Genomic DNA, 12279 nt, shown 5'->3' with positions numbered 1-12279 from the left:
GATTGGCTGGAGTGTTCTTACAGAGGCTTTTTCTGTGTTTGATGTGCCAGTCACCAGCTAATAAGATCAGCCCAGATCAATTGAAACCTTTTACAAATGCATGTGCTTGTGTATTATGTCCACATTTTAAGTCTCTCTCTCTCTCTCTCTCTCTCTCTCTCTCCCCTCTCTTCCCTCCTCCCTCTATCGCACGACAATGTGCTTGAATTGGAGAAAGGCAGGAAATGGTTTGGCCTAATAATAAACAATGACATTCACCGATCCCGGAGTGAGAGATGTGAAATGGGAAGGCCACTGCTGGCCTATTTTAGACCTCAGAGTTTAGATGAGTAAGCACTCCCTTTGGGATGATGGATCTAGGCTGAGATACTTTGTTTAAATAAAGACTACCCGTGATTCACCAGTGCTTTCAGTCTGATACCCTCTTCCTGACTCCTAGAACTTACATTAAAGTTTTGTGTTGGGTTTTTGCCTTGCTTATCAATAAATGCCTTTTATGTGACTAGAAATCAAACAGTTTTACCTAGTTTTTTAAGCACTTAAACGTTTACTTTACCTCAAGGTAGTAAGACAGAGCAGCTTTAAAAAAGAAATTGGCTCATGTGACAAAGAAAAGAGTGCCAATAACGTGAGCTCATACTTTCTGTTGAAAATGAGGGCTGTCGATGCTTCATTGAAAATGCTGTAGCGACTCAGCTGTGTTGGCAGCGTTAAAGATTAATTACTGCAAAATACTGAGAATTGTCATCAAAGTCTTGGCTACACTTTGGCTCATTTATATATTTTTTCATCTGATTGTTTCATTCAAATCTTGATGTTTTAAATCTCTATTTTGAAAAGTTGACCTACACTTATTTTCAGATATGCTGCATTAAATACTGTTGAATTTGACAGGTTTGGCTTATTTATTAAGATAAGATAAGATGATATACAACTTTATGGTGATCCCTTTACTGGGGGAAATGTACTTGGTACAGCAGCTCAAGAAAGGTTAGCAAAGGAAAACTGATTCTGTGCAAGATTAAAATGAAATTGACAAAAAAACTAGATAAAAAATAGAAAATGTTCGATCATAAAACACTGTACAACTATCTATCACATACAGATATGACCAAAAGGACGTTTGCACATGATAATTGCACCAATAGTTATTTGTAAGTGGTTTGTAGTGTTTGCACAGAGACACTGGATTACTGCTTTTTGTGTCTATATTCAACAAAGTAAGGTATCGTTTTTGGTATTATCTTTGAGGCATTGTTTCTGAGAATAAAAATATAACAAATAAATTGTTCATATGTCAATTTTCTCTCTTCTGTTTATGCTTCTTGACTTGCAGCGCTTGCTTTTTTTTTATCTTCCTCTATATTTATCTTCTTACTATGTTTATTGTTATTCACCAAATCACCAAGGAAAATTCCTCTTCAGTGAAAACCAGTTGGCAGTAAATCTGGTTTTGATTTTGGAGGACGTCCGAAGTTAGAGAGAGAAGTCAAGTGAAAAAAAAAAAAACTCAATTAAAAACACTCTCAGAAAAACATCACAACTCCCTACTTTACACTGAATGAAGGATGTGATTTATTTGCCTCTCATGCGTGTTTATGAGTAAAGAGGTGTAACTTCTTAACTTTTCACACGCAATCTGATATTGATTCGCTGGAGAGACACTACACAGACTGGGGCGCGGGCTGGAGATAGAGAGAGAGAGAGAGAGAGAGAGAGACAGAGAGAGAGAGTTTGAGGCAGACAAAAGCCTTGCTATTCAGGGAATGGTGGCAGGGATCTAGGCAGCAAAAGAGCTATGTGTGGTATCCTGTTACACAATGCCAATTTACTGCTTCAACACTCACTACGTCCTATACAGCCCACTCTAACACCTCCCTCTCCCTCCGTACCTCTCTGTGTCTGCCTCGCTCCCTCCATCCTTGGCTTCTACACACACCTTTATGCTATTTCTGCTGGAGTATCTGTATGATACGCAGAGAAAGCACTCAGGCATGCGGTTTAAAGGATTGAACCCTGTGTGTGGCTATGGTAACGCTAAAAGCCGGAACAACGCACGTTTGTGGGGAACATATGTGGAGTGTGTATTCTAGGTTGCATGAATATGATTCTGTCGCTGCTGCGTCTGTATGATGTGTTATTACCTTTTCTCTCTCTCTCACACACACACACACACACACGCGCGCACGCCGTCATTGCTCTGATATGTGATTCACATCACTCGAGCTCTGCTGAAAGCCTTAATAAGGTTAGGGAGTAAGTGCTGTGTGTTTGTGCCTACTAGCTGCTCTCTGTGCGTAGGTGTGTGTTTGCATGCACGGCTCTGCGTTTGTGTGTGTGTGTGTGATGGTGGAGGAGTGGATGTGTAGAGCAGCGAGGTGACTGTCCGTCCTGTAGTTGCTAGTTATTGAGGTTGTTTTTTTTTCTTTTCCTCCCTCCTCTTCCTCCTCCTCCTCCTCTTCTTTTCTCCTCCACTCTTTCTCCTTTTCTCTCATCCTACCGGAGTCAATTCGCGAGTTTCCGTCAGAGGAACAAGTGATCGCGCTCCCACCTCCTCCTCCCTCTCCTCCCACCTCTCCTCTCTCTCCCTCCCCTTCCTGCTCTGCTTGCTCTCTCTCTCTCTCTCTCTCATTCTTTCTCTCTCTCTCTCTCTCTCTGCCTCTGCAAAGCATTCCACTCTGTCCCGATCACTTGCCCCCGGCTCACTGCTTTTCCCTTCTTCTCTGTCGTTCAGTGGCTGTATGAAAGGAGCGCCGTGTGGTCACAGACGAGGCTGGTGGAAGAAGTCAAAGCAGAGGTAAGCGCTCTCTCTCTCTCTCTCTCTCTCTCTCGCTCTCTCTCTCTCTGACTCTCTCTCTCTGTCTGTCTCTCTCTTTCTCCATCTCTCTCTGTCTCTCCTGTCTTTCCCAGTCTCTTCTTCTTGTCTTCAGGGAGTGGCAGACAGACTCGGGGGGCAGCTCTCAGATTTGAAACATTGCACCTTAGACTGCTTGATATGATTGTCATCTGATTCTCATCACTCCCTCTCCCTTTCACTCAGTCATTCTGCCACTGCTATTCCCTCGGTCTCTGTTTTTTTCCCTCATTTAAACGCTCTGTTTCACATTGTTTGATACCATCTCTTATCTCTACCTCCCCTTGCACTCCATCTACCTCTCTTTCGCTCCTTGCCTCGGTCTCTCTCTTCTCCCTCTGCCTGTCTATGAGTGAAGTGCGGCACGCAGCGCTGTACATCTGTTGCGTGTCATTCTGTGCCGCCTATCAGATTTCCCATAAAGCTCCCATGTTGTTCTTAATTGCTTTGCCTATATTTTCCCATACTCCCACTTATCTGTCCGTTTAGATGAATCCCAATCAGACCTGAGGAGAATAGTTGTCAGATGTGTCACAAATGCTTTAAAAATACACAGAACGCTTGGACTAACTCGTCCACTTAATGCACTTTGTCTTCAACATTTCAAGCTGTACGACCGTGTATTTATTCTGTGACATGAAGTGAGGCGGAGGAGAGGAAATAGAGTTTGGCCTTGATAGTGATTGGCTGTTTAATGGAGATCTATGGTGTAGGGAGTTGCTGCGCTCCAGGCTCCGTCACAGCAACATACTTTCACTATTACTCTTTTGTCTCAGCCGGCCGTTTTTGCATTGGTTATATATGGAGCACGAGTGAGCGCTGAAAGGTTGGAATTGATGTGTGCGTGTACCCGGGGGGGGGGGGGGGGGGAAAGGAGCTTCAGACTTTTATCTGTGTGTCTACTTTGTGCTCTGTCAAGGCTTCAGTGGCTCACTGAGAGCTTACATATATATTCTTGTGTGCCATTCCACTTGAGAGATGCCGAGTGGCGCCTCAAGTCTGTTTGTGTTTACTCTCTGTCTTTCCTTTCCTTTCATTTCTCCTTTCTCCTCCCTCTGACCTCGTTACACCTCTCTCATTCCTCCGTCTCTCCCTCGCACCGTCTCATCCCGTTCGCTCAAAACAATGCCACGTTTCTGTCTGACTCTACCTCTACCTCTCTTCTTTTTCCCGCCTTCTCCACCCCCACAACCCCACCACCCCACCACAACCCCACCACCCATCCTCCCTCTTGCAGGTTGTAAAATGGATTCTCCTCAGTCAGAGTCATCAGGGGAAGGGCAGAAAGCGGAAGAGAATAGAGCCCAAGGTGAACTACAAAGAGGTAGGAGACACTCTACTGTATTAAGAGTATACCCCTAACTCTTTTTCCCTTGTGGAAAACTCTATCTACCTGCTCTCTTCAAGCAGCTCTGATTCCTGAGCTGAACAACACAATTATACCCAGTTGTGTTTATGTGTTGTGTCTGCAAGGACAGACTACCCTGTACTTGTTTAAGTCTGTGTTTATGTTGTGTCGCCGTCCACGTATTTAACCTTTTAAGAGCTTGTATACATCACATAGCCTCCTCTGTTTCTGTGTGTGGTCAAGGCCGATGTGTGTGTGTGTGTGTGTGTGTGTGTGTGTGTGTGTGTGTGTGTGTGTGTGTGTGTGTGTGTGTGTGTGTGTGTGTGTGTGGGATGGTGTCTGCGTTCGTCTGGAGTGGGAGGAAACCATTTAGCCCCGACGCTCCAGGTCTGAATCTGGCCTTGAACCTTCGTTGCATCCCAATCTCTCTTTGTCGAATATTTTCTGTCAGTCTTCTCTGTTTACTACCAAATAAAATGCTGAAAAATACCATAAAAAACATATCCAAAAAACGCTGGTTTCTGCCTGTGTGTGTAGTGTTAATTAGGGTTCTCTAGGGATGTCTAATCCCCTCCGCCCACTAATTGACACACACTCTTGCACGCACGCCTGTATCATTAATGAACGCACACTGATCTATAAGCCACAGAGGGCCAGAAGTCATTAGCAAGACGAGAGCAGCTTTTATATATCACTCTCAATATGCTCAGACTCGAGGAAACATTGGCAAAGCCTCTCATCTTTTTGTATGGTACATTTTATGGCATGAATAAGTTAAGTGGGTGCCCCTGGGTGTCTTTGAATACAGTTTTAGAAGTGAAAATAAAACACTCATTCAGTGCCAAGGATATTGTGTGAACTGTATCCACAGATTTTTTTTGGGCTTTAAAATTCTCTTCATCGCTTCCTTTCAACAGATGTAACGTAAGCTGTATTTACAAGCGAAAGGTATACGTGTTTGAGCTGTAACAGAAATCCAGAGAGTGTTTTATAAAACCTCATGTCGGAACATGATTTTTCTGGATCAGATTATCTCCAGTTCCTGTGTTGTAATTTGGAGCGCACGGTGAATGAAATGCCTGTGGAGTCCGCGGCCAGTGCAGCCCCCTTCAACCACCTGATACCTACCGTCTGGCATATTTACAACGTACACACACATACACACTAAATGCGCTCACTTCTAAGGGGGCAGCAAAAAGGGCCTCTTCCTGTGGGGTGGGGTGGGGAGCGGCAGAGGGTGCTGAAATCAGTCTCATGAAAGAATAGCCAATTACTGTCCACTTGGCCATACACAATAGTGAGAAAGAGGAGGGAGGGACGAGTGGACAGACGGATGGACGGATGGAGCGAGGGAGCGGAGGGGGGGGGGGGGGGGGTGAAGGGGGCGGGGGTGTGGGAGGTCAGCGTTTGAAGTTACACCATAAAAGCCATCCTGAAAGGAAACACGAAGTGGTCCCTCCCCCCTTTTCCATCCACCTCTCTCCCCTCTCTCCCCCTGTGGCCCGGCCCTCTCCTCTCTCCTCCCCTTTGTTTCTGTGCACAGAGAGTGCCCCATGGATGGACCAGGTGTATTTTATATTACTCCTTCATGTACTTCAAACGCCAAACAGCCCCAATTTCTATTCAACCCCTCCTCTTTTCATCTACCTCTCCTCCCTTTCTCTTCCCCGCGTCTACCAGCCTGTTGCAAGGCTATAAATCACTCAGCGGACCCGATCGGCAAAGGAGGCGGGAAGGCGGTTAAAACACGGGAGACAGGAAGGTAGAAGGAGAAGAAAAAAGTTGGGATATATCAGAGAATAAGTTACAGCGTAGTGTAGAGCTACAAGAAGTAGAAGTGTATATATATATTTAAAAAAATAGCTCTAGAAGCCAGCACTGGGCATTATGTATCCCTTGTGGTTATCTTTTAGATCAGTTCAAATTGGAGTGGAAACATGAATTCCAGCCACGAAATGATGTACTTGGGTGGAAAAACACAAAGGGAAAGGAAAGAGCAGAAGATCCTTCAGGACAGAGAATAAATAGGTGATGGAACACATGCATGGCAAGAGAACAGATGCTTTTGAAGGATTTTAGGTGGTCGGTTGATTATGAATTCCAGTAAGGTAATGAATCTGTTGCAGGCATTTGAGGAAATGAAGAGCAAGGGTGGGATATTCGAAGAGATGAGAGAAGCTCACGAGAGATGAAATAACGCAGGACTGGTCAAATGATGTAAGAGCGGTTAGGAAGCAGAGAGGAGCAGAGATGGCGAGGGAGGGAACGGAGAAGCTAGGACTTTTAGTGGGCAGGAATTAGGCTGAGCCAGGGTCGCATTTAGCACTAATGACATCATGGATGATTAGGGACTACACACACACACATACACACACACTCACACCCTCACAAAAGTATAGATGCACTCAGTGGAAGAAGCCAGACACCCCCCACAGAGAAGCCCAAGATCTGGTCCATTTAATAAAGCCGGAGTTTATTACCAACTTCCCCTTCCCTCTTCGTTTCTGTTACATTATTGATTCACACGTGTCTTTAGTGTGTGCGTCTGTCTCTTTACGTGTACACGTGTAACTTGCGTGCGTGACGAGTGTGCGTGTGTCCAGTGTGTGTGGAAAAGGTCTGTAGAAGGATATTAGTCACGCCCGTGTGGTAATGGGCCTCATTTTGCTCTCATTTTCATCTGCGGTCTCCGTAATGAGAGGGTCCGTCTGCCCCTGCTGATCATGACAGGAAACCCTGTAGGGGAAAAGAGCTGTGAATAGCGGGAGACCGTGGCCAACTTTTCCCGGGAACGACATGCTCCTGCGCTTTCTAAAGATGCAGCCTGTAAGTTGTAATTGATCTGGGGCTTATATTGATTAGCTGGACTCAACGGTGAAATGCCTAAAAGATGATCAATACATAGCAAAACATGACTAAACCTTTCCTTAAACCTCAAAGTGCAGCTTTGCAGTACAGTATGTTCGGTACTCTCAGCGGTCATGGAATGGACTTAATGGCTGACAGATGCTGCAATTTCGAAATAAACATTATTTTGACTCTTACTTAAACTTTTAATCATATTTTTACCAGTTGATTTAAAGTTACTGTGGTAAATGACCTCCATGCCTATGATTATTATAGTTGTATTTCACATTTCTGGACCAGAAAACAACATATTTGCTGCCGTATGACACATCCTAGCGCCTTTGGTGCAGATGTGATAAGGTTCTGTATATAGCAAGTGTTTACACAGCTCTTCCCCTGGATAAACAAATCCAGGAAATGGTGTAATCCTGAATTCTTGTCATTCCTGCAGAAATTGTTCCGCACCGCTCTATTTTTATCTTTACAGTGAACACCTCTCTGAATGCAAGGCTGCATTATTTTTAACGTCCCTTAAACGAATGAGGGTTATTTCGGTGGTTATTCAGATCAGATTTACGAATCACCAAAAATACGATTTATGTTGTTTTGGTATCTTTCTGTGTGCCGCTTAAACCTGAAAATGAGTCAGCCTCCATCCCAGCGTCACTCTGTCACCTCAGTTGCACCTACTTGGCAATCTGTTCTTTCCCGGATGGGTTACTGAGAAAACATGTACAACCATGTTTGTGGTTGAGGACATGTGAACAACAACCGGGTTTAGAGAAACAGCCTGTCTTCAAACTGTACAGGCTTTTGCTGAAGGAGGCAGGGTTCATTTGAGTTCAGATTTGTCGGATCAGGAAGAAACCTTACTGTAACTAAAACAGAATATTTATTTTGTATGACTAAGGCTGCTGGTTCCAAGCTCTTCTAAACCATCTAAACTATCTAAGAGTCTTATCTCAAGGTCCATTTTTTATCTTTAAAACCACATCTCATGAATGAAGATTTATCAGTTTTCACAGAGATGGCTCAGTTACCGGGTGACTTGATATGAATCTGAACAAATGATAACAAGCAGTCCTAGTTGGTAAGGTGATCCGTGTTTTGACAGTCGAGCTATCTCTATAACAAATGACCAGTTGATGAAGACAACACTCTGGCAAACAAAGATAAGAGGACCTTTATTATAATTATTTTGAGAATCAGTTTTTATACAAAACATTTTTTTTTTCTGTGACCTGGATCATCGGGAATCTTCACTTTCACCCCTCAGTTAAGGTGAACTTACTAGCTTTTTGACTTAAGTGAAGAACTTTGGGCACATGATAACATGCGGCCGTATGTCGTAAGTGAAGTGGTATAATAACATCTTAGTCTGATTGTTTCACTCAAAGGCATTTTATAGCTTTATTATAAGCCAATAGTAGATGTGGAGGAAGTAGTGTTAGAAACACGCAGTCCTCATCCAGGTGTACCTTGGTAGCAAAACGGTTGCACCATAGACCTGTTTTGCATGTCATTCCCTTCTCTCTGCCTGTTTCCTGCCTGCCTCTTCACCTGTCACTATCAAATAAATGCAGAAAATGCCACAAAAAAATAACCTTTTAAAATATGAAAAAAGAAGTCCTTGTCCAGACTCGAACTGGGAACTTTTATCTCTACCGCTGTCAGGCTAAAGGCCTCCAAGGTAAAATAACACAGAGGATTTTGCTCTTACAGCAGCGCAGGCTTTTGCCACAAGGACACAGATACTAAGTTCTATTTTAGGAGATAATTTAAACCCACAGAGAAACGAAACCGACTTCGAGTGGCGACTGAAATCCCTTGTGTTGTGCTTGGGTGCAATGTTAATGGTTTGACAGGGGAGGTAGTAGTGGTAACCGGAGCCCCTGTGGGAGGGTAAACAGCAGGGAGGGCACGATCAAAGAGCCTCTTCAGTTGGGTGGGGTTTGCAGGTGGTGCACAGTACATTACTCCGCCATAATAGGCTTGTGTAAGCGGAGGATGGGGAAAAAAATGGCAGATGGGCAGTGTGGAAAATTGTTTCAGTCTGTGAAACGTAAAAGACGGATGTGTGTTGTGTTCAGAAGTGTAATAAATCGCTTGAATAACAATACTCTTGTCCATTAATCTTTTCCAATCTACCTCTTCTTCTCTTTTGATTATTTAGAGTTTGACCAGTACTCATGAAATAAAGCAGATACGTTTATGGTGTTTTCGCGGCGTCTGTGTCGTCGTTGTTGTTGTCTTCTTTGGTTAGACATCACCACTTCAAAGCATACTCAGCCACGTACGAAAAATTCAAACTTGACCGGGACACATCACACATCTGGTTTTCCTTCATCTCTGTTCTCTCATCTCCCGCGCGCCGTCTCCGGGTTTATACTGCTGTCTCCCCTTCCTTCTCCCGTACTTTTTCTTTCTTGCTCTGTCTCTCTCTTTCTGTTTCTCTCCCCCTTCTGTGATTTATTGGCAATGAATCAGGGATGAGGGAGTATGCCGGAGAAGAGATGGGAACATTCAGGGAAATGGCTGTTTCCGGCCAGACTTCATCACATCAGGATGGGAAATGGTCGGCAGAAAAGCGTGTGTGTGTGTGCGCGCACGTGTGTGTGTGTCTGTGTGTGCGTGTTCCGCTATTATCAGACCAACTGGGGATGATGTGAGCCACAACCCCTTAATTGTCTTTAAATGAAAGCACAACGCGAACATACAGAGCTCATGCAAACAAATCCATCCTGCTGCTTGAGTGGAATATTCACATTGCGGTATTACGAGCTGTGTGAACTTATTACGTGCAGCAGTGTGTGTCTAATTAATGTTTATGCTTTCCTCCGTACCTTGTTGAATAATCACCTTATCAAGATGGAGGGTTTCTGTGCATCTGTCAAAGTGGAAGCCGTGTTGTCTGAAACGTCAGGCTGCTGATTAGGGACCTCCACTGCAGACTCGTTTCAGGTGAGAGATCAAGCAATGAGAGATGCATCGGTTCTCCGGGCTCCTCTCTGCCGGTCTTGTGAGATTCGTCTTGGCTGCCCTGGTGGCATTTGTTCCAATGATAGAGACTTCATGTTGTGAAGCTGAAGGCGGAGGTGTCGTTCACGAGGTATGGATTGCCAGATAAACAGGTGGATTTGTACAGTAACAGTTCTCCAATCTGCTTAAGCTTTGTATGGTGGCTGAAAGGGTTAGGGGTTGGGGTTAACCCAAACCCAGTACACTAGATGAAAGGTCTCTCGAGGCTGAACGCAAGCGCTCGGACAGAGAGCGAGAGATCTTGAAAGAGCAAGAGAGAATCAAAGGAGGGAGGAAGAGTCCAGGACATCTGAAGAGACGACAGAGCTGTAGTAAAACAACAGATCAATACAAGTATCTTACTGGCTTTGTCATTTTCTGCAGCAACAGTTGAGAAAAGTGCTGACCGGGAGGAACAGATTGTGTGGGAATCAAGGGATCAGTATGGCAAACAACTGCCGTTTGATTCGCCCTTCTCTCACAATGACTTCGCATCGATAAGCTGTTGATCCAGCATTACCTGCCAATGAAAGTCGGTCCTCTCATGTGTCCGTTTGAGTCAATGTTTGCGTCTGTACCTTTTTGTGACGCAGCAAGCTATATATCTGGACATATACTCAACTGTGTGTCCACATGCTTTATTGCCCTAGTCGACTATATATGACTCCAGAGTTTAACCTGTAAAACTCATGCCGTAGAATGACAGGATTTGACTGAATAAACTGACTGATGGTAAAATCTGCCTTGTGTCTGCAAAAGTGCACATGACAGACAGAACTGTGTTTTTTGTCTGACGGTATCGAGATGCCGTAGTTCTGTCAAGCCCCGTTTTAATCCCTCGACAGAATCCACGAAATAATAGAAAATTAAGTTGTTCACACTCAATTACTTGCCTTTTAATGCAACCAAAGTGACATCTGTGCTGATGGAGAGTGAAAATGTTTTTTTTTCCTCTTCGTAGGTAGTGGAACAGCTAGAGGAAAAAAGAAAGAACGGGGAGAAAATTAAAATGTATCAGCGGCAAAAGTGTTAGAGATGGGAAGATTTATGTGTGGAGATGGGAGGAGAGGAGAGAGAGGAGATGGCTCCATTTGTGTTGTGTTAATGAGGGAGAGCGAGACTGAAAGAAAAGTGAGAGGCGAGAGAGTGCCAGCGTGTATTTGTCTCATTTATCACTCAGCAGCAGTTCTGTTTTCGAGGTCATCTGAAGCTCACAGCCTGTCTCATCCCGTCCGGGGACTCCCTGCGGTCTGCCTGTGTGCGTGTGTGTATGTTATTTGTACATATGTATATGATACGATTGTGAATGAGGGGGTGTATACAGTTTAAGGGGGGGGGGTAAAGAGATTCCCCGTCAGGGTTGACAATGCTGACAAACCATTTCATTGCAGCCATAGCTACTCAGAAATACCACTTAGAGCCTCATGACTCTCGGAGGAACACACTCTCACATGCATGCACACACACGTGAAGTCGCACACACGTACACAGAAGTTGTGGTGAGAAATTCTGGGAGTAGAGTGAGGGGTAGTTAAACAGAGCAAGAGTAGCTTCAACAGGCTTTTCACTGAAGTGGTCAAAAAGAACACACACCCTTACACACGCACATACACGCACACACATGCACACATACACATGCATTCTGAATCCCAGAAGCATTTGAGTGTCATTAAAGTGCAGCTGTGTTTGTCTTTCCAGCACACATGGAAAACACATCAGGGACAGAGAGAGAGAGAGAGAGAGAGAGAGGGAGAACACAGCCGGCCGAATATGGCTGCCACGATACGTACAAAACAAGCACAGCACTTTGTCGCTCACACAAACACACATTGTTCATTTTGGAGTCAATTCAAACGCAAATTTAGACATTCGGTATAATGCCCTGCTATAAAAACGCACTGTAGCGTGAGGGTCATGGTGTTAACCTGGTGATGCTTTGGCCAGATATTTAGTGTAGAGTCATGTTCAATATCGAGTTGGGCCGTAAAATGGAGCTGGCCTTTTTTTAGTGGTGGGAAATGAATCAATGCTTTACACATAAAACCCGATTTAGGCGTCACCTCATAGCTTTCATAGGTACAGTACGTAATGTTGTGTTTGTGTGTCTGTGTGTGCGCGTACGATCGCGGCGTGCTGAGTTCTAAAACATCTGTCTTTCCTGGTAATGACTGGGGAGCTGACAGCGCTCTCAGACAGCCCTGACGCAATTAGC

At 44.4% G+C, this 12279-nt stretch overlaps 1 protein-coding gene across 4 annotated transcripts in view; it reads left to right on the top strand.

Annotated features, from left to right (window-relative positions):
- The window catches only part of aopep (aminopeptidase O (putative)), a 78018-nt gene that overhangs the window by 38231 nt on the left and 27508 nt on the right, over positions 1 to 12279 (top strand). For 3 of the 4 annotated variants that reach the window (XM_030418124.1, XM_030418123.1, XM_030418125.1), the window contains 2 exons: positions 2735 to 2797; positions 4092 to 4178. In XM_030418124.1, coding sequence (XP_030273984.1) covers positions 2735 to 2797; positions 4092 to 4178 — 150 coding nt within the window. Of the gene's footprint in view, positions 1 to 217; positions 1298 to 2734; positions 2798 to 4091; positions 4179 to 12279 lie in introns of those variants that run through there. The other variant, XM_030418126.1, reaches the window with a different exon arrangement.

Source organism: Sparus aurata, chromosome 5 (assembly GCF_900880675.1).
Source record: "Sparus aurata chromosome 5, fSpaAur1.1, whole genome shotgun sequence".
Lineage (NCBI taxonomy): Eukaryota > Metazoa > Chordata > Actinopteri > Spariformes > Sparidae > Sparus > Sparus aurata.
Note: the sequence above shows the minus strand (reverse complement) of the source record. Positions and strands in the feature narration are given on the sequence as shown.